This window comes from Perca flavescens, chromosome 2 (assembly GCF_004354835.1).
Source record: "Perca flavescens isolate YP-PL-M2 chromosome 2, PFLA_1.0, whole genome shotgun sequence".
NCBI lineage: Eukaryota > Metazoa > Chordata > Actinopteri > Perciformes > Percidae > Perca > Perca flavescens.
The window spans coordinates 32,278,573-32,300,095 of record NC_041332.1 but is presented as its reverse complement, the minus strand read 5'-3'; the positions used below and the strand labels follow the sequence as shown (position 1 = coordinate 32,300,095).

Below are 21,523 nucleotides of genomic sequence, written 5' to 3'. Positions count from 1 at the left end.
AGCATTGCTAAACCTCTGTCACGATTGACAGGTCGGCATGTAGCCACGCCCTAAAGCATCCCCTGCTTTATCGTTGATTTTAAAATAAATGGGACCATAATTTACTAATATGCATCATGCTGTAAAGGGTCCGTGAGCCAGGCACATGGTTCAAAAGGGTTGTACTTAGTGTTTTAATTAATCATAGGTGTATTTTGGGCGTAACATGAAAAAAACAATCAAAATGTCATCTCCCATTCCCTTTTAATAGTCAGGTGCGTTTGTACCTTGGCGCTTTGCTATTATGATGGCGGATTTGCTAAGCAGGAAGGAGAGATTTTCAGGAGAAGAAACTGATCTGCTCGTGAAGTGAAAGCGCGAGCAGATCATATTTGGCATAGTGTGCGTACTGTGCACGAGCCTAAAATATTTGCTCTGTTAAAATAACAATGAAATGATGGGTTATTGACTTTAGACCAGGTTTTTGTTGGTCAATGGCGCGATCACTTCCTTCTGCCTCAAGATAGCAATACTCCAAGAATTCACCTGAACACACCTCCCTGTAAGACCAGCACGCCCATGGGCGCACAGATGGGCGCAGGTGCATTTGCTATTTAAACAACATGGACGCGTCGGTCTTAAACTAGCAAAGACACTTGCGTCGGGCTTTGCTCTGCGCCTGGTGCACGATAGGGACCATATACTTTTGTACAGGACAACTTCTTAGAGTTGCCCCCTACTGGAAATTAGATAGAATGCAGGCTCAAGGCTCCGCATTGGCTTCACTTTTCAGAGCCGGAAACTCCGTTCTTTATCTTTCACAGCTTATGTTTCATTCCGATGCTGTTATATAGCGGCAATTGTATGAGAATTACCATCCTATTTTCTTTGGAAAGCCCTTTGAGTTGAAATACTGTGATTCGAGGCTCTAGCTAGCTACATGAACTTGAATGAGTCGCAGGCTGCTGCCATCCAAAAGGAGATGACTGAGACTATGTGAGAGAAAAATGTAAACACGGCAAACGAGCCAATGTTCGTGCTAGGCTAAAGGCTAACCCCAGAAGAGCAGCTCTCCTGACTGTTTTCAAAGCAAAAGTCTGCTCCCTGGAAAATAAACTGGACTACATTTTTGTATATAGATGGATGACAATGAAGTCTTTTATCTAATAGTTAGGCCTCAAATTAGCTGCATCCCTGAGCCTTTGGCTACGGTAAGCATAACCTTTACTGAAGGGATGTGCATGGTTGGTAGAAATGACCTGTGATTGGCCAAAGTCTCCCGTTGCAGGCTAGATTTTCCAAAGCCTGTTAGGGTTTTCTTGTAGACCACTTGAAGAGATTGAAGATTATAATGGATTTTTGCCCAACGGCACCAAAAACAATCTGCCTACTTCAGCTTTAAGTCACTATCACCAAATTAAGTAACACAATGATGGTTGAGCCTGTAGCCCACTGATGAAAACCTTGCATTTGCAGTTTTACGAACTGGGTGTCTGTGGCGACATTTCCAGGAAAAATCACAAGTGGCGATCTCTGCGAAGTGACATCCCAAAACACACCTGGAATTAGTTTATCACCGTAGGTGCCGCTAAAGAGACTAAAAGTGAGATCTTCAAGATTGGTTCTTTGGTGTTTTTTGCACAGTTGAAAACACTTTGAGTCTCTTTCATTATTAGGACGCTTTTTGGATATCCCTTTTCTAGTGTTTTCCATTTTAAAGAAAATACTGACACCAAGCCCAGTGAGAGAGCCATTGTTTTGTGGTGCCAAGTTCAATAGATTTGTCCATTGCTAATGCATAAACATGATTTCTGGATGTGTGCATAGGACATGCATATGCATAAGTTTGCTTTAGCTTGTAGTTCATACTTGTGTGTTTGTTTAGGTACAGTATGTATATGTGCGTGCATGCGTGCGTGAGTGTGTGTTGGCCCATAAGAATTTTTCCCATCCCCTCTTGTGGTCTGTCTCGGACTACGTAGTCTGGAGCAGATGGGATTCCTCCCAATGGCAGCAACATCCTGCTTGTACACAACAACACATGCGCGCACACACAATACATACCCTGCGTGTCACTGACCCACAGGGAGGGGAGGAGGAAAGAGGACGGGAGAGAAAGGGAGGCTGGTGGGAATGAGAGAAGAGAGATAGATGGTGGGATTATTGTTTTCCATATCTGTGATGTTTCTCTTTGTATACATTCCTGACATTCCATCTGGGATAACGGATGATTATTTGGGGCATTAAATACACAAAATGAAACAATCATGTGCCTCCAGCCACCCTGTCTCTTACCACTGCTCTTCCCTCTTCCTCCTCCTCCCCTCTTTCTCTCCTCATGCCCTCTTCTACACTGACTCCTTGACTGGTCCCTCCCCTCCCTCGTTACTACTTCCCAAATTTGCCTCCCTCTCCAGGTTAGTCTAGCATATGCCTATGAGACCAAGGATGCGCTGTGCCTGGTGTTGACCATAATGAATGGCGGTGACTTAAAGTTCCACATCTACAACATGGGCAACTCTGGCTTCGACGAGCAGAGGGCCATCTTCTATGCTGCTGAGATCTGCTGTGGCCTTGAGGACCTGCACCGTGAGAGGATAGTCTACAGGTTAGCTCACACGGGGTCAGAAACTGTTTTGGGGAATCATGTCATAAAGATGAGATATTTTTTACATTTTTACTATCCTATTAGGAAAGCAGTAAGCATAGAGGCTTTAGGGAAGTTTTCAGGGGTATTTTGATGATCTCAGTCTCTGAGGACCAGTGTTGTAAGGTTACAGCACCCAGATCAACATTATGTAAGCTTGTTGTTGTTGTACAAGAGAATTTGCCTACAACTGGCTTAATGTCCTGGCCTTAAGGGGGGCACTCCGCCAATTTTACACAGGAAGTTCAGTTTACTTGTCACGAGAAGAACTGCTCAACCATTAAACACAATTGAATGTTGCCTTTTGTGGCTCTAAAGGGAGCTTTCTAAAGTCTGAGAAAATAACACAGATGGTGTCATAATGATTTCATCAGTGTTCTCTCGAATGAGGCTTGAGACTTGACTTTTTGTAACAGAAAGCCAGCGTTACAAACTGTGACAGTGAGGGTCAAAATGCGCTACCCAATTGCATCATGGGAAATGTAGAATCTAAGATTTTGGATATTTCAGACACTGCTCGATTTTGACTTTTAAAATCTGTCTCTTACAAGTGCCTAAACTTTCTTGAAGTGCAGTATTAAATTGGGGGAATACCCCTTTAACCCAACGGCAATTGACAAACCTCACCAATGCAAGAGCTCTAAAACAAACCATAAACTAACTGTATGTCTGACTATTTGTCCCAGCTCTGGTGTTACGAAGAGATATATTCCATAAGAGTGTTTGCAGTCGTGTAAGATTGGGACGAGTGCAAATGGAAAGTCCTGGATGATGAAGTGTCACTGGATTAATGGTGTACTGATTTCACTGAGGTGTCATGCATCTGTCACACTCAGTGGAGCCTCAGAGTAATGCTAACATAAACACTGAAGTTCTTAGTGGACACATGCACCCACAACATACGCATGGCCCACATAGTCATATAAACACACAGTGTTCCTAGATCACAGCATGGGTTACAGTAAACTTCACAGTTGGCATTCTGGTTGAGCTTGGCATTGGTTAGTGGAGTGTCCCAGTTTTCAAATTATTATAGCTATTATAATGAAAAAAATAAAATTGTATTGCACTTTTGAAAAAAAGTTAGATAACAGACACAGATTTGGCTTAAAAGAGGGTTAAAATAAAGACAACAATAAACATAACAACGTGGCAAGGTTAATAAAAAAAAGGCTTGGAAAAAGACCTCCACATATAAATAAGTTCTGAGATAAGATTTATAAGAAGAGACTAAAATTCTCAGTCAGGAAGTTCTGTTGAACACAAATATAGCTCAGTACAATATAACCGAGCAAATAAAGATATGTGGGCAGCTAAGCCATCTATTAATCCACATGAAAGATTGTAGAAGCACACGGGCAATAAAAGACAATGAAATGTCAACAAAATTACAAGTTAATAAAGGATACAAATATTTAGCCAGTAATTTATTGTTATTGTTCCTTAAATGTAAGTTCTATTTTTATACAAGCCGTATATCCACGGAATGACTCCCTAATGTGTTCTCTTATTTTATTTATTTTTTTCCCCTCGCAGGGATTTGAAACCTGAAAACATCCTTCTGGATGATCGTGGTATGTTCCAATTTCTTTTTCTCCTTTTTGACGTAACCCATACCTCACTTTATAATGTGCAAGCACAGCAGCAGAAAGTCTCCCTGGTTTTCAAAGACTGAAAAGCCATCTCTTCAAGTTCTTCACATCACGCTCTCTCCTCTGAGTCATACACTGTAACATGGTCTTATCTTGAAATAGAGGAATCTCCTTGGTGTCTCTCTTACGCTCGTACTTTTCTTATTCTTTCTTTCACTGACTTCTATCATAAAAGATCATTTTAGTGTAACATGAGTATTTTCAGGGCACTATGGCTTTAACCTTTGCACTCATTAGTTGGTTTTTGTATAGTCTATATCCTTGACGTTCCACTTCCGGGATTGCTCCGGTGCCGCCGGAAAATCCGTCGGATTTCACTCATATAGGCCGGATAGCCATCGCCTTGGGCTTCCTTTGCATTGGCATTCTAAACTCCGGTGGATTTCTGAGGACTATGGTTAACTGCTCTTCAGATCTCTGCAGGGTAAATCCAGACAGCTAGCTAGACCATCTGTCTAATCTAAGTTTTCTGTTGCACGACTAAAACAACTTTTAAACGTACACGTTCCACCAAAAAAAAGTTCCTTCCGAGCCTATTTTGCAGCGGCACCGTAGCTTTTCTCCGGTGCTTAGCACCGCCCAAGACAATTGTGATTGGTTTAAAGAAATGCCGATAAACCAGAGCACGTTTTCCTCCCATCCTGGAATGCTGTATGGAGTAGCCAGACTCTCCTCCAGCGCGCTTCTGGAGGAGGGTCTGGCAAAGCGAGACTAGTTTTTGTAACTCTTGATATCTAGGGAATGAGATTTGTTCCTCTGTACTGTACATTTTATTAACATATGTTCATTTAACATGATCTCAGTTAGCTTAATAATCTTTGGTTCTTTTTCAGGACACATCCGAATTTCAGACTTGGGCCTTGCTGTTCAAATCCCTGAAGGAGAGACGATACGAGGGAGAGTGGGCACTGTTGGATACATGGGTAAGAATTGTGGTAATTCTCTTCTACCTCCTTCTTTAGTCAAGCCGTACATCCTTCGTTACTAAAACCACTGCAACCATTCCTTTACCTTATCTGTACAATTCTCAGCTTTCTACCTCTCCTTTTGACTTTTATCAACTGTCTCCGTTCCACTTGATTCAGATTGTAAACCCCTCTGTCAGGTTTCCTGTTTGCTACTTGAATTGACACCTCACTTTTCTCACTCCTCATCCCTGCCTCTTCTCCCGTCCCTCAGCTCCCGAGGTGATCCAGAACGAGAGCTACACAGTCAGCCCGGACTGGTGGGGGCTGGGCTGCCTGATCTTCGAGATGATACAGGGCCAGTCGCCCTTCCGCAAGCGCAAGGAGCGTGTCAAGCGGGAGGAGGTGGACAGACGAGTGCGCGAGGACCCAGAGGAGTACTCGGATAAGTTCGCAGAGGAGGCGAAGGACATCTGCAGACAGGTGAGAGTGAGGAGATGGAGGTGACAGGTGGCTGTGGGGTTAGAAAAAGAGTAGTCTGGATCAACGGAATGTACATTTCCAGGATAATTGCCTGACATCTGGCGCGTGAGTTCCCGTTCTCAAACTCTGTTCACTTCGGGAAACGACAACAAACTTCGAGGTAGCAAGCTACACGCTGAAAATCGCAAGTTAAGAAGAAAATTTGGATTCGTGCAACAAGGCAGGCCTGCTTGGTTCTTTCAGGGAATGATTGTAAAAATGTACAAAGAATATGTTTACGGCATTTACTCTCTAACTGGGACATTTTGGGACCGATAGAGGATTGCTGTGGATGACAAATGGCGTTTAACCATCATGTATCCAGCTGATTTCAATAGCTCACGTTACTGTATTGTGTCAACATTTAACTTCATTTTATATTGTATGTGGCATTTTCTTTTGCGGGGTGCAAATGTTTCGCCAAAAAAAAGTTCCTTCCCGAGATCGCTGCATCTGGAGCTTAGCGCCGCCCAAGATGATTGTGATTGGTTTAAAGAAATGCAAACAACCCAGAGCGTTTTTTTTTCTCGTATTGCAGAATGTATGTGTGGAGTACTTACTCCACAGCGCTGGGGAGTAAGGTCTGGCAATGCAAAACTATAATAATGCTGGAAGAGGAGGAATGAAGACAAAGGGAGGAGAGCACATTAACACATTTCTTTGAGAGTGATGGCAAATAAGGACATGGATGGATGTGGCTGAGGGGGTGGTGGAGAATAATGCAGAAAAAGCATTGTCATACCACTTGGTGATTATTTGATTTCATGTTCATGTCTCCTTGATAAATTACATGAACAGGTTTATATTACTGCAATAACTGCCTTTATTAATACAAACCGTAGCTGTGGCCTCAGTAGGTCTTTTATGTTCTGCCACTCACTTGGGAGACAGTGACGCATAAAAAGCAGAAGTTGCACAGTGAGATATTAGAAACAACGCTGTTTGTTGCATTGCAAAGAACATTATACCCTTTCCTGTTAAAAACAGGGTTTCTTGAACTACATTATAATTGTTAATTTTGTAGCTTCTGGTTTGTCTAAAATTTTGAAAACCTATTCAAATTATTTTGCTTTAGTGTAAGATGCAGATGTTGACAATAAAGCGTGGATTACAAGATTTTTGACAATCTAAATTTCTTTTTATATCATCGAAGAGCTATATGTTCTGAATCTATTTTAAGATTAGATAATAATGGGTGCCTGGGTAGCTCACCTGGTAGAGCGGGTTCCCATATATAGAGAGTTACTCCTTAACGCAGCGGCCGCGGGTTCAACTCTGACCTGCAGCCCTTTGCTGCATGTTATTCCCCCTCTCTCACCCCTTTCACATCTTCAGCTGTCCTATACAAATAAAGGCCTCCTCTTACAGCATGCTCACCAGGGAGTTGGTGTCTGTTGCGCTTTTTCTGTTGTTTGGTGCTGGACAGGTACAAAATGGGTTTATCAGGACTGAAAACGGTGCTGATGAGAGCAGTGAGACTGAATCCAAACAGTGCATTTTGAGGCTTTAAAAACAAAACGGTGAGCTAAAAGATGCTAAATTGCTCTATAGAGCTGAGGGGAACTGCAGAGCTGATAACTCTAACTTTGTTACTACGAGCACCCCTTTCAACCCAACGTTATTATAAACGTATGGATTAGTGCAGGTTTCAAGGAGTTCAGTTGTTTAATAGAACTTAGCTTGAAATCTTCCCATCTGGCTTTCACCTTTTGTCTTCCACAATCTCACCATTCTCCACGAGGGAGCCACTAAGCGGCTTTGCCTCTGAACAGGAGGGGACGGGACGTTTATTTGTGTGACGCGGTGGAACATTCTGACCCGAGGTTCAGCAGATTCAAAGACTCCCCAGGGAGAGGAGGAGAAAGAAAAAAGGTTTCAGCAAGAAATGGGAGAAAGATAATCGGGAAGGGGGGAGAAAATACAAGAGGGTGGTGGTGATAGAGGGGGGGGAGGATTACCACAGCTCAAAATAGACAAGTGATCCAAGTTGTCGAGAGCAGAAAGTGAGAGTGAGCGTCTGCTTGAACCCTGGTGTAAATTGGGCAAGAATTGTGCAAAGACAAGAGAAACGATGGGCAACTAGAAAGAGAGATGTGGTGAAAAATGTGAAATCCATTGGTCTGTTGATTGTAAAAGCCACCAGCTTTTTGGGTGACAACAAGGCCAGTGAGAGTGTCTACTAGTAGCCAAACCACTAAACAGCACTCATCCACTTCATAAGCCTGCTGTACTGTAGGTGGTAATATTATCCCGAAGCTCTCATAGAGAAGGCAATAGCGCTCTCTAATTCTATCCATGATGGTGCTGCATTAACCCCTGAGTGCATGGATTTGTATCGGTCTTTATTAGATTACATTGGGTCAGATACATAAAGGCAAGCGGATTACATGCAAACTACGACCAGGTGTGTGTTTTGTATACATTGCACTAAAGGGATTCGTCAAACTGTCTGGAGTTATCCAGCATCACAGGGACCAACCTCCGTTTCTTTGTGATTTTTTTTTTATTAAGAACCAGGCTTAAATAGAGGTTTGGTTTATGTTTTGTTTTTTTGTGAGATATTTGAAATACATTTAGCTATAATTTTATCTGCCAAAGCCATTTGGGCTAGCAGCACATCTTAAGAGAGTTGCAATATTTAAACCTCTTCTTCCTCTTCTTCCTGCTGCGTGTCAGCTCCTGGCTAAGGACCCCAAGGAGCGACTGGGTTGTCAGGGTAGAGGGGCCATAGAGGTCAAGCAGCACCCCATCTTCAGAAACATCAACTTTAAACGGCTGGAGGCCAACATGCTGGACCCTCCCTTCAGCCCCGATGTAAGGATCGCACGCACACACTAACACACACACACACACGCACAAACTAGAGTGCATACAGGCTCGATTCACAGCTTGTAGCCAGGAAATGCCATTGTCATAAGTAAACAAACACTTCCAGTGTAATCTAGTTATCATGGTAGCTGGTGGGGGTGGTGAGAAGCATGCCTGTGATTTCAGTGTCGTTTGAAATCCCAAACTGGCTGACAAAATGGAAAACATGCATTCTTCTGCAGCGATTTAAAGCAGAGTTACTCTGTTGTCTGGTAATGATTACTAATACTTCCAGTGGAGCTTGTGAACCGTAGACTGCTGTGGTCGCATTAGGAAACGGTCGAGTGCGAATATGTGTAACTATGGAGTGTAACACAGACCACTAACCTCCCGGGATGAATGCAGTTCAACCAAAAACACTGTAAGCTTTTATTCTATGCTGCACTCATAGATTTCAAAGCTGTTCATACCGGGAATCATTAAAAACATTATTCCAAAAATAGCCCGAGTGAAGAGAGTGACTGACCTGAGAGGTTAAATCAAGAGTTGAAAGTAGATAGTGCTATCTGCGTTTCTATTTTAGGTTATTCAGGTCAGTAGGCCCTTGCTGGGGAGAACCGAGCAGCAAAGAGTCCTCAGTAGTAAAGACTTCCATGTTATTACAAATAACAATCAGATTTATTTCAGGATTAGTATTCCCCCCTTTTATCCAAAATAAATACACTTTTCACAGTTGTGTGTGTGTCTCTCTCTCTCTCTCAGCCCCGGGCCGTGTACTGTAAAGACGTCCTGGACATTGAGCAGTTCTCCACTGTCAAAGGCGTGAACCTTGACCCCACAGACGACGACTTTTACCACAAGTTTGTCACAGGCAGTGTCTCCATCCCGTGGCAGAACGAGGTACTGCAGGCTCAGGCCTCTGAGATGATGTCATCACTCACAGACTGATACAATGCAGTGCAGCACTGGTGACATAGAAATACCCCGTATTAAAGATTACCTTCCCTTAAGAGTAATAAAGAAGCATAAATCAATGTAAACGCTTTTAAATGTGCCATTGCCTGTGAATGACTCAAGTAGCTGAAAATGTATGCGACATGTGGAAGTGTTCATTTGCATCCTAAATGCCCAATCCAGATACATTCTTAAACCGATACCTGTAAGGAGGCTTGTTTTTTTAAATAAATGGCACCCACCCAGTGGCGGAATGTAACTAAGCACATTTACTCAAGTACAGTACTTAAGTACAAATTTGAGGTGCTTGTACTTTACTTGTCTTTTCTTTTCATGCCACTTTCTACTTCTACTCCGCTACATTTCAGAGAGAAATATTGTACTTTTTACTCCACTACATTCATCTGACAGCTTTAGTTACTAGTTACTTTACACATTAAGACTTTTGCACACAAAACACGTGTCGTTTATAAAATACGATGTTTTATTATTTAAAATACCCAACAAAATATATATATATATATATATATATATATATAAAAATAAATAAATAAATAAATAAATAAATAAATAAATGATTAGCCGATTAAACACTTAGTTGATTGACAGAACTGTTTGGATTGTTTCCAGTTTCTAAAATGTGAGGATTTTTCTGCATTGAGTACTTTTAATACCTTAATTACATTTCCCTGATGATACTTATATACTTCTACCTTAGTAACATTTTCAATGCGGGACTTTTACTTTTACAGTGTGGTATTAGTACTTTTACTAAAGTAAATGATCTGAATACTTCTTCCACCACTGCACCCACCCTTATGCTGACGCACTGACCTTTTGTTGAACCAAATACCTAAGGAAGTGAAAGTTATCAGGGTAAAAAACAAAATTCAACCTCTTGTCCTCTTGTTTTGTAGATGATTGAGATGGAGTGCTTTAAAGAAATCAACGTCTACGAGACGGACGGGACGCTGTGCTCCGATCTGGATGTGAACCGGCCTAATCCTCCACCAAAGAGAGGCTTCTTCTACCGCCTGTTCAGAAGAGAGGCAAGTGCTAGTGCTCCGGCAACTGTTCGAGGGGGTGGGGGCTAAGGTACTTCTTCTCTTCCTTCTTTTCTTCCTTCATTTTTTTCTAGTTATGCCATTCCTAGTTTAAGTTAAAGCCTCTCTTTTTACCCTTTGCATATTCCTTTCTGTATTTGTTGCTGTGCCACTTTGTCTCAGAAGGTCTAAAACATGAGGATTTATTTTTGTTCTTGAGAGGAGCAGGTTTGTGGTTGTGGGAAGACTTGACTTCAAGCCAGTGACACGTATCACAAAACATCAGTCAGTGGTAACAAATATTTCAAGTCTCCAACGTAACTTCCACCAGTCCTTTATTATTGAGACCTTTCATTTTGTTCTTTACTTGTTTGAACTTGTATTCCAGGGTGTAGCTACCTCTGGGGACAAGGGGCTGACATGCCCCCACTCACTTTTCAAAATCCTACTTCTATACTTTCAGTTTGGTTTTCTTAATAAAATCACTCTAAGCAGTGATCTGTTACTGTGGAAATGCAGATAACATAAGCGAGGAGATGATATCAATGTCAATATGCCCCACTGAGTCATTATCACCATGTGCTCGCAGCAGTAGTGAGTGCTGTGTGGACCTTTTTTTCGCCCTGCGTTTTGCCTTTCGGGCTACATACAGTCTGCTCTATCTTATTGGTGGAGGTGGTCGGGGCTGTATTCAGCGTGAGAGTCTGGCTGCAGGCACTGCTGACCTTTGGATGTTTTTCAGGTAAAATAAAAAGTCAAAGATAAGGCAGCTCTTTGTAGTAAAAATGCAAATACAACATTATGAGGTCTCTGCATGGAAACTGCATGTCATTTCAAGTAGGGATATTACATAAAAAACCTGAATTTCTAGTTTTGTTATATTACCTTTTTAAATGGGAAGCACAATGTCATCACAATTGGTTATTTGCTACCGAACCTAGGCCCATGCTTCAGTTGCATGTCTTATGTTTTCTTCTAACTTGCTCACAGTTGCTCACAGCCTGGGCACTACATAAATACTTCTCGTTATGTGGTTAAGTTAACCCTTGTGTTGACTTAGGGTCAAATTGACCCGTTTTCAATTTTTGTTTTATATCATGAAATATGGGACGTAGAAATAAGCGCTGAAAATGTAAAGAAGAAAAATTTTACAATTTAAAACGTTGGAAAAAGCAAAAACAAACTGTGAAAAAAAGGTGTCAGTTTTTTTTCAAGGTTGACGGGAAGACAACACAAGGGTTAAGGGAGAATGTGACCTCATCTTGCACATGTGAGATGGTGTGGTGATTTGCTAAGGTTGGTTAGTGATATATCCTCCCTTCTGGTTTTCCCCAGGTCTGTTTTAAGAGCGGTTACAGTGACGACGAGATCGAAGAGCCCTCGCGACTTTAAACCACTCCCTCCACCTGCCTCCCCCCGCCGCTGAACTTCACCACAAACTCCAAGCAAGCGCAAATCTTAGGAACTCAGTGAATGTTGACCTGTATTTATGAGCTGTATTAAAAGTGTATTATAATTAAAGAAAAAAGTATGAGTTTAAAGATTTTGTACATTTGTACTTGAATTTATGTCTAGATGTATATTTTCACTAAAGGTTGTATTGTACAAAAAGCCATAAAAGTACCACTTGAATGCATACATTACGTTTTTATTTCCTTTTTTATTTTATTTTATTTTGGAATGAGTATGGACAATGTGTAATGGGGAGTTTTGTTTTTTTTAAGAAGCACAGAACCAGTAGTTTTTTTTTTTTTTTTTTTTTTTTTTTTTTTTTTCTCAATGTAGCATAAGGCCTTTTTGTTTTTACATGTGCTGTATGTTTGTCATTGATTTAGCCAACGTGACGTGTTGTTAGCACATCAGATCCACCGGGTTCCCAAGCTAACCCTTAGCCTCTGCAGGCTGTGCATAGATCCAAATGGTATTGGTGGAAAATAAATCCAGTCTAGCATTGCTGTGTTGATGCTATGCTGCTAAAGCCTTCCCCATATGGTTCCAAGATCAGCCACTTTGATTTAAATTAGTTTGGAAGTGATAATCCACATATTTCCCTCAGCCCAGTTAGGCAGGTTTCACTGGACTGTACGACGTGTAGTGAACTGTCTCCTAGGGGCCTGTACCAACTTAATTCTAGTAGAGATGGCATGGATCAGCATGTGCAACAATTAGTATTTTAAGGAAATATTGCGGAGGCTTTTTGTTTTGGTAATACAAGACCTGATCATTCTCATTCCTGGACCTCTCAAAAATCTCATGAGCTGCAAAAGGCTTGGCTCGTTATTTTAGATGCCAGACTGTTTCCTTCGGGTGAACAGCATGTTAAGTAAATGTCTGTTACATTATTCACTCAGGCAAAACTATTTTTTGGTTGTTTATCTTTATTCCTCAAACTTGGTTTTCTGCTTCTTTTTGTGTAATCTGTCACCCATATTTTTTTGTGTACCAGAAAGCCTAGGACAGGTTGAGTTGGAACATAGAGACTTATGATGATGATGATGGCACTGTATAAGAGATCTGAACTGGGCCTGAAAACAAATTGCCGTTGCATTAAGCAAGCTTACAATGATTCAGCTGTCAGCATCCTCTGTGCTGACTTGAGATACAGCCTGCTTTGGCCTCTGTGCCTGTTGATCATAGATAGCACAAAGCCGGTCGGCCACATGTCCTGCTAGTAGACCTCCAGTTAGACCCTGTGGCTATAGCTGTGTTTGTACTAGATGAAAATAACATTTCTTAATCATAATAGCAGCTGCCTTTAACTATTCCATTGAAATCCTGTATGTTCTGTCATAAGAATGACTTGAGACCGTTGCTTGTATGTGTGTAGACAGGGAGGAACAGGGGCATAATGGTTATTATTATTAACCTGCCTGCAGTTACTATCATCTAGTGTACAAAAACACTCGCCACTTGCAGTTGTTTTGCACTTTTGTTTCATCATAGAAATGTTTCCAAATTAACCGATCCTGAACAAATACATTTTCTGTACATTTCCCAGCATGTTCCAATCGTTTGTTTTCATTGGCATTTCAGAGGCTTTTGAAGCCATATTGCTTTTGAATTTTGGTTTTTAGTCAGTTGCTGTTTACTCCCCCCACCACCTGTTTTTAATGCTGTGAATACCCAATCTGGACGTGACAATACAATAGTTAAAAATCATGTAAGGACTTGAATGTCACTTAATTGATTTTCCAACCATTCAAGACCGCTTACATTTAAAATGGTACGCGTGGAATTCCCCATCTCATTAACTAATTTGGAGAGTTGGCCTGTTATAAAAAAAAAAAAAAAAATTGTCATCCCCTGTTGCACATTCCATTTATCAAAAATCAGGATTCGAATGTGTGCATCTGTTGCCGGCTTGACGTCACCTGAGTGTCTGTTCATTTTTTTTGTTGCTCTCGGGCACATTTTGAAACAGATTTCTCTTGCCTATGTAGATTTTAGCCTTTTAGCTCTTTAGCCTCAAAAAAACCTTGTAAATTATGTATTTCTAACATGTAACTAAGCTCTAACACACATTCATTCACTCTCACAGGGAAACTAAACTGTTTGCCACCCATGCCTCTGCCATTGAACTTTACTCTTATACCATCCATACAGCAGTAAAGATATTCTGTTTAGTTTCATTGCACTATCGTGTGTTTTGACAATGACTTTAGGAAGTGTCTTTAACTATTTTTGCCAATGATACCAAAAGCAACATTAAGTAAATCAAACTTGTCTTGTGATCAGAAACATTTACTGAAGAAAGACTGACAGCCTTTATTGTATGTGCCAATTACCATGTTCAGTTCTGACACCCCGCCTTTTTTCCACCTCTTTATCATTCCGTCCATTCTGAGAGAAATTCCTTCACATAAAGGAACTTTAAACAGCTCAACAGTTTTGAATGTCCGCACTAAGTGCATTGTAATGCCTGTTTAAAAAAAAAAAAATACATATGTTTTATTACTCAAGCATGTATCGGTTTGTAATACTTCAGGTTCCTTGTATATGTAAATGATGACCTTCTAGTGCCAACATATCTCACTGGTATCTGAGGACAACTTTATAAATGGCAAGGTGACCAGCTGAGTTGGCCCTGTTTGAATGCATGACATGCATTCCTTCTCTCCTGCCTTCCTCCAAGGCGGTGATGGTGAGTCTCCCCCCTCCTTAAAACTGGGATGGCGCTCACCAACGATGTTTAGAAGTGAGAGATCCTCAGTTCCTTGATGTCACTTGAGTCTAGTTTTGGGATAAATGCCTGGAGGTTTTCCAGGGTTTCATACTCTTCTGTCCAGATTATATATCGGATAAGTGATATTTTCAAGAAAGGGAGGAACAACAAATGCATTATTGGTATTCAAACGTGGCCTGGGACTTCTTGATTTCTCTTCTTTTTTTGTATCTGTACAGTCATGTCGTTCAACCACTGCAGTCATTGTTAATTCTTGTACAAGTTGTATCACTGGTTGTTGTACCATATCTGACATTTGTAATTATGAAATAATACACTGCCATTTGTATAAAAATACTTGTGTCTTGACTTATTTGTATCATGCTGCATACTAATTTGTTTGTTGTGAATAAATGGGCGGAGATGGGAGAAAATAAGTTATAAAACAGAAATAGAAAATATTGTCCTGCTAATACCTATGTTGTGTCCAAGCCATAATATCTACGAATTTACTGCAGGTAAGACGTTATTAAAGCTTTTACTACTTCCTTAAGTCATTACATAATTAATTACATATTAAAGTTATAGATTTCTTTCTGTCGGGCGCTTGTCTTTTCACCATTGACTATCCTCCTACTGAGTGGGGGTGGGTATAATAACTAAGTAGGCTATAATTGTCCATGTGAAGGTGAAAGCCAGAAACGTTAATTTCGGTGCACGTGTTTTTGATTTACAGGAAGCTCTCTTTAGCCTCCTCGTTGTCACACCTCCCACTCATCTTTTTTTGGCGCAAAAATAAATGTCACTGCTACAGCACTGGTTTGTTGCTCAAATATGTTTTTACAATCTGGATTACAGCGGTCCCGTGACATCAACAATAACAAAAAAAAAAAAACCTTACTCACTCATTGGTTCTTCATCAAGGAACTCAACATAAAACCGCAGTCATTGGTTCTTCATCAAGGAACCCAACATAAAACCGCAGTCTGATTGGCCGCTGACGTTGCAACCCTCCCCTCTCTTTTATACTGTCACCAATGCAACTTCCTGGTGTGATTTTGTCGGGGGAACGCAACACTGCATCAAAGATGGCTTATTATCGACCAACATTTTGTTCATTAAGGATTAACATTGTAAAAGAATAAGAGATATATTGCACGAAAAGAAGGCGGAGAGCCGGTGGTAGTTGTCGCGAGCAGTGTTAACACTCTCGTCGCACTACGCACCCATTGCTCTCTCCTTTCGCTAACTTGTCCCCACTGTGCTAGCTAGCTAGTTAGCTCACATAGTAAATATTAGCTAGCCTAGCTAGCTTACTGATTGCTAAAATGGCCACCATGGAGAAATTGATGAAGGCCTTTGAGTCTCTGAAGTCATTCCAGCAGCAACAGGGACCACCGACCGCCGAGGAGCTTGTCCAGAGGCAGTAAGTGGATTTTTGTCCCACAGCGATTGCATAGCAAGCTAACAGCTAGACAGGTAGCTTAGCTTGCGAGCTAACGTTAGTCTCTCTCTCTCTCTCTCTCTCTCTCTCTCTCTCTCTCTCTCTCTCTCTCTCTCTCTCTCTCTCTCTCTCTCTCTCTCTCTCTCTGGTAACGTTAAGTTAAGGGAACCAAGGTTTAATTGTTAGCTTGAAGCCAGTTAGCAACATGCAAACAAGCAACCAGAACTCTTAGTTAAGCTTCTCTTCTATTTAATATCTACTTGTTGCCTGACATTGCACTAATGCTTAGCGAGGCTTCGTCGCCTGATATTAGCATTATTTGACTGACAATCAAATATTCAGATTTGTAGGACTAACGCTAGCTGAATGATAGCTAACATACAGCAGAAGGCATCCGCTAATTGATGCCCACGCACCTGCTAAGGTGTCAGGGACTAGCTAATTAAAAGGTTCAGATTCTGCTTAATAAGTTGATCTCGGAAGAACAATTCTGTTTGTAAAGCCACGTTCGCATTTTGAGTGTAACATTGTGCTGTTAATTGCACAGAAGGGTAACGTTAGATGTCATAACTACTTTTGCTGATGACCTGGTGCATTAATGGTAGCCTCCTGGACTTGCGTCACGTACGCCTGTCCATCGCACCCCATCCGGATCAGTGGAGCAAGATGTGCTGTAGCGACTAGGGCTGCGTGCCTTGTTTTTGTTTAGCCGCTGCTCAGGGAATCAAGCTTTTCATTTCATGGTTTAATTTATGAACACATGCCAAACCCCAACACTTACGACCGTACCATATTTTCCACCTTTTCAAATATACTATTCAGCCTAGTCAATCATTTCATCGGTCAAGTTCTAAAGAGCTTTTGATGTTAAAGCACCAGCAAGACTCATCAGGCTCATCTGCTAGTCGAGAGGTCTATTGTTATCAGCAATACACTCTCTGAAATGGATTGCTTTTCCTTGATGATTAGTATACAGTTTAGTAAATTCCATCGCTAATGATGGAATGTATAGCCTATGCAGTCTCCCTCAGCTATTAAGAAAATGTGTTTCTGATGCTGATGGATGCTTTAGATGCAGAGGAAATAGGTCTGAAATTGTGGTCTTGTGAATTTGCACTTAAGTTGCTTGACACTTTTGAAATGGACGTTTCTCTCTGCTATTCAAGGAATACTGAGATTTGACTAGTTTAAATGTACACTGTGGTTCCTTTCATGCCCACATAGAGATCTCCTCAGTTGTTGTCTTTTCAGTGATATCCAGAAATTACCAGTGTTGCGGTGTTTTATGGGGTGGCCTGGCATTGACTTGGTATATTTAGCATTCCATCCATTGTGCTGTTGTGCTGTTTGGCTATCAGCAAGAGATTTAAAGGTGCACTATGAGTTCCTGCATGGTTTCAGAGCAATTTTAATTTTTGTCTCATAGGCATCTCTCCTTGGTCCGCTAGCTGCCTGCCCCCTGAATACACTGTGAAAAAGCTTGGTCTCGGGAGACAACACAGGGGTCCTAAACGTCAAACAAACACTAGGGGCACAGGCTGTGCTCCAAAATACAACACAACGTTCCAGCCAATCACCGACAAGATGGTTGGGGGAGGGGGTTAGTGACAGTTAGTCAGTTAGTCGTGACAGTTACGGAAAAAACATGGGGGGAGGGGCGAGCTTGTTTCGTTTAGTATTTACTTGGAACGTCAACAGAAGTGTCGTCATGCTCATAGTGCACTTTTTAATTTTACTTTCTCAGTTTGACTCTGAACCCAATTGTTCTGTCCTCTCTCTCTCTGCCTCTATATATTCTTGTCTTTTGCTTAATCTTGTTTTCTGTCCCTTCTTCCTCCCCATCTTTCCCCTTTTGCAGGAAAAAGGAACAGGCTACCACAAAGAAGGACAGGGTCACCCACTGCCTGACAATTTGTGAAAACATTGTGGCTCAGTCTCTGAGGTAGGCCTTGCTGATCTGAAGTTTTTTTTGTTTTTTTAATCAATCAAATTAACATTGAGTGTCTGTAATTAAAATGACGTAAACTTAACATGCCAGTTTGAGTTGGGTTGACACGGTATGAAATCTCACCCCTTCTGTTGTTTTTTTTCCTCACCCCTTTTATTATGGTTTTGAGTGTTTTTCATGTGTAAACTGTTCAGAATAGTGGTATTGACGTATACAAAAGTTGAATATGTATGTGCGTAATGACATTTGCCTGCCTTACTTTTCTTCTCTATGGTCCTGGGAGCAGAACGTCTCCAGAGTTTCAGAAACTGCTGGGCATTGCCATGGAGATGTTCCTGCTCTGCAGTGATGACAGTGAATCAGATGTCCGGATGGTAGCCGATGAGTGCCTGAACAAAATCATCAAAGTGAGCAGGACCCCAGACTACTAACTTCTCTCCCTTTTCAACATCATCCTTCATTGTTTCTTCAATAATAGGAAAGAAAGTAGATCATCAGTTCCTTTTTCAGTTGGTGCCCACTAAGGACATGGTGCATTTACAGAATAATAAGCCTTGATTTGACCAGATGTGTTTTTACCTTATCAATCCATTTAAAAACACTGATGAAGACAATGATATTTAAAATTAGCAAAGTATATAATAAAGGATTATTTTGGCCATTTAATTTTAAAATCAGTTTGTATTGTTGAATTTGAGAGAAGGTTTTTGATGTTTATTTTCAGGCACTGATGGACTCCAACCTGCCTAGACTGCAGCTGGAGCTGTATAAAGAAATTAAAAAGGTATGACATATGTGTCTGTGTTGTTAGTCATGTTTTTCTTCAACGGTATTATTCTCACAGACGAATGACTAAGGTTTGATATTTGTTTCTTGTAAAGTGTGAAAATTAAAACTTGATGTTGATGAGTGTTTGTGCGTCTCCGTAGAACGGTGCCTCTCGGAGTTTGAGGGCAGCTTTGTGGAGGTTTGCTGAGCTTGCGCATCTCATTAGACCTCAGAAATGCAGGTATACAAACAATGTGTGAAAATTTTTGTTTTTTTTATTTCTTTTTTTTTTCCTCATTCACATGACAACCATATTTAAATTACAAAATGCCAAACTTGGAGGACAGCAGATTTAGGTGTAGCTTGTAAAGCTACTATCTGTATTTAACATTGTTTGTCTCCCAGTCAGCTATAGTTAGGGGAAGAAGCATCACTGTCTATCTCAGTTTTAAATGCTTTTTACTACTTTGTTCTGTTTGCATTCTTATCCCTCCCTCTATCCCTTGTGGTCCAGACCCTACCTGGTTAACCTGTTGCCATGCCTCTCCCGAATCACCAAGCGGCAGGAGGAGACCGTACAGGAGACTCTGGCTGCCGCAATGCCCAAGATCATGGCCGCCTTGGGACACTTCGCCAATGATGGCGAGATCAAGGTATCCACACATAGCAGAAACCTTGAAACTGTTTGGTATAGACATTAAATTTGGCCTCAAATAATTTTTGCTTTTAAAATTAAAAATTGTTGCTTTAGCTTTTGTCTTTGGGAATTTATTGTTTCCGGTTTCTTCTCCCCACCAGTCAAAAATAAGTTTGAGTTAATTTACCTGAAAGTCATTATTAAAATAAGCTGAAGAAAGTTCCCTTTTTCAAAGTTTATATTTACTTGTTTGGCTCCATAAACATTTAATTTTGAAAACTTTCTCCATTCCAGCACTGTCAAAAATCTGTCATTTTTAAAATGTTTTAGATGCAAAAAAAGTTTACTACCAAAATAATATCACTCAATTGGACACCATTTACACAAGGAAATATGCACATCTTGCTTTCATTGTAGTCCAACCATTTTTGTTCTAGGTGCTGCTGAAGTCATTTGTGGCCAACCTGAAGTCCAGCTCCCCCACCATCAGACGGACGGCAGCCAGCTCAGCCGTCAGTGTGTGCCAACACTCCAGACGCAGCAGCTACTTCTACACCTGGCTCCTTAATGTGCTGCTGGGTAGGACCACACCCACACACATACTCCGGCCATGCACCTTCTTACCTGCCTAGTTGTTACTTAACAATTGAGCTTATTTCAGCAACCATTTGAGAGCTAGTTTGGTATCTAACTGCTTTTAGCTACAGCACTCTGGCTACCAACATTCAAGTAGGGAACACACACTGAACTGACATGCTTTCCTTTTCTAGGTCTGCTGATTCCAGTGGATGAGGAGCACCCCAGCCACCTAATTCTGGGGGTGCTGTTAACCCTTCGCTACCTGATGCCTCTGCTGCAGCAGCAAGTGAACACCACCAGCCTCAAAGGAAGCTTTGGAGTCATGAGGAAGGAGGCTGATGTACAGCCAACACCTGAACAACTGCTACAGGTTGAGAGAAGAGAGTGATTGTGTGGACATCTGTGTTTGTATGTTAATTAAAGAGTTTGGGCTAAAGTGTGTGTGTGTGTGTGTGTGTGTGTGTGTGTGTGTGTGTGTGTGTGTGTGTGTGTGTGTGTGTGTGTGTGTGTGTGTGTGTGTGTGTGTGTGTGTGTGTGTGTGTGTGTGTGTGTGTGTGTGTGTGTGTGTGTGTGTGTGTGTGTGTGTGTGTGTGTGTGTGTGTGAGAAGGTGTACGAGCTGACCTTGCACTACGCACAGCACTGGGATCACAATGTGGTCACGGCAGCTCTGGAGCTCCTGCAGCAGATGTTCAGGACTCCCCCACCAGAGCTTCTGCACATGCTCATCACCGCAGGCAGCATTCTACATGGCACCGTGTTCCGCCAGGACACTGAGAGCCGCGCGCGCTCCGGCAGCATCCTCGAGCTCATTGGTAAACCCGTCGATCAGTCAGGATTGGCTTCATAAAGCTTTTGTACAATGTAACGTGGGCTCTACAGTGTTTTTTAATTCATTAATCCTTACTGAAAGACTTTGCCAGGCCATTAGTCGACCAAACTGTGTTGGTGCTCTACTCTAGTTTCTGCTTTGGTCTGTGTTTGCAGCCTTTTTCTTTGCTTCCTAACTCTTTCCCTGTTCTCTGTAAATAACTGTTCTGCTTCCTACGAGTGCTTCTGAGCTTTTGCTGCTTTTCTCTTCCTCTTCTGTTTCTACTTCCTGTTTCCTGCCATATGCAGCAGGTGGAGCTTCTTCCTGCAGTCCACTCCTTCTCAGGAAACCGAGAGGTGACTGGTTTATTTATCTCTTTTGTGCTCACCTCTATCCTCTAACTGATGTTTCAGTCAGGGTTTGTCACCTATGGTGGTTGATTGGCTTCTAAATTCTGGATATATTGTTAATGATGCACAATAATTACTTTTTAATGTATACATCCAAGAAAACCTGAGGGAATCTGATTTTTTTTATTTTTTTTTTTTATTAATGCACTCAGTTAAAACTAAATTTGTACCACCCAGGTTAGTCTCTTTGCCTCTCTTCAGCTAGTGTTAGTGCTGATGTTATGTTGACCCTACACCTGTTGTTGTTGTTGTTGTT

The 21,523-nt window shown here is 41.4% G+C and overlaps 2 protein-coding genes across 8 annotated transcripts in view; both read left to right on the top strand.

Moving 5' to 3' along the window:
- Positions 1 to 11,928, top strand: part of grk4 (G protein-coupled receptor kinase 4) — a 45,096-nt gene extending 33,168 nt beyond the window's left edge. Inside the window, exons 9-16 of one of the 2 annotated variants that reach the window (XM_028595835.1) lie at positions 2,397 to 2,587; positions 4,163 to 4,200; positions 5,112 to 5,201; positions 5,458 to 5,666; positions 8,382 to 8,519; positions 9,276 to 9,413; positions 10,385 to 10,516; positions 11,846 to 11,928. In XM_028595835.1, coding sequence (XP_028451636.1) covers positions 2,397 to 2,587; positions 4,163 to 4,200; positions 5,112 to 5,201; positions 5,458 to 5,666; positions 8,382 to 8,519; positions 9,276 to 9,413; positions 10,385 to 10,516; positions 11,846 to 11,902 — 993 coding nt within the window. In that variant the 3' untranslated portion in view covers positions 11,903 to 11,928. Of the gene's footprint in view, positions 1 to 2,396; positions 2,588 to 4,162; positions 4,201 to 5,111; positions 5,202 to 5,457; positions 5,667 to 8,381; positions 8,520 to 9,275; positions 9,414 to 10,384; positions 10,563 to 11,845 lie in introns of both variants that reach the window. The other variant, XM_028595842.1, reaches the window with a different exon arrangement.
- Positions 11,929 to 15,694: 3,766 nt separating this feature from the next.
- The window catches only part of htt (huntingtin), a 33,500-nt gene continuing 27,671 nt past the window's right edge, over positions 15,695 to 21,523 (top strand). For 4 of the 6 annotated variants that reach the window (XM_028593059.1, XM_028593026.1, XM_028593050.1 and 1 more), the window contains exons 1-10: positions 15,695 to 16,098; positions 17,975 to 18,058; positions 18,351 to 18,471; positions 18,789 to 18,848; positions 18,994 to 19,073; positions 19,347 to 19,485; positions 19,907 to 20,048; positions 20,240 to 20,418; positions 20,657 to 20,861; positions 21,166 to 21,213. In XM_028593059.1, the coding sequence (XP_028448860.1) occupies positions 16,001 to 16,098; positions 17,975 to 18,058; positions 18,351 to 18,471; positions 18,789 to 18,848; positions 18,994 to 19,073; positions 19,347 to 19,485; positions 19,907 to 20,048; positions 20,240 to 20,418; positions 20,657 to 20,861; positions 21,166 to 21,213 (1,156 nt within the window). In that variant the 5' untranslated portion in view covers positions 15,695 to 16,000. The remainder of the gene's footprint in view (positions 16,099 to 17,974; positions 18,059 to 18,350; positions 18,472 to 18,788; positions 18,849 to 18,993; positions 19,074 to 19,346; positions 19,486 to 19,906; positions 20,049 to 20,239; positions 20,419 to 20,656; positions 20,862 to 21,165; positions 21,214 to 21,523) is intronic. The other 2 variants (XM_028593042.1, XM_028593034.1) reach the window with 1 other exon arrangement.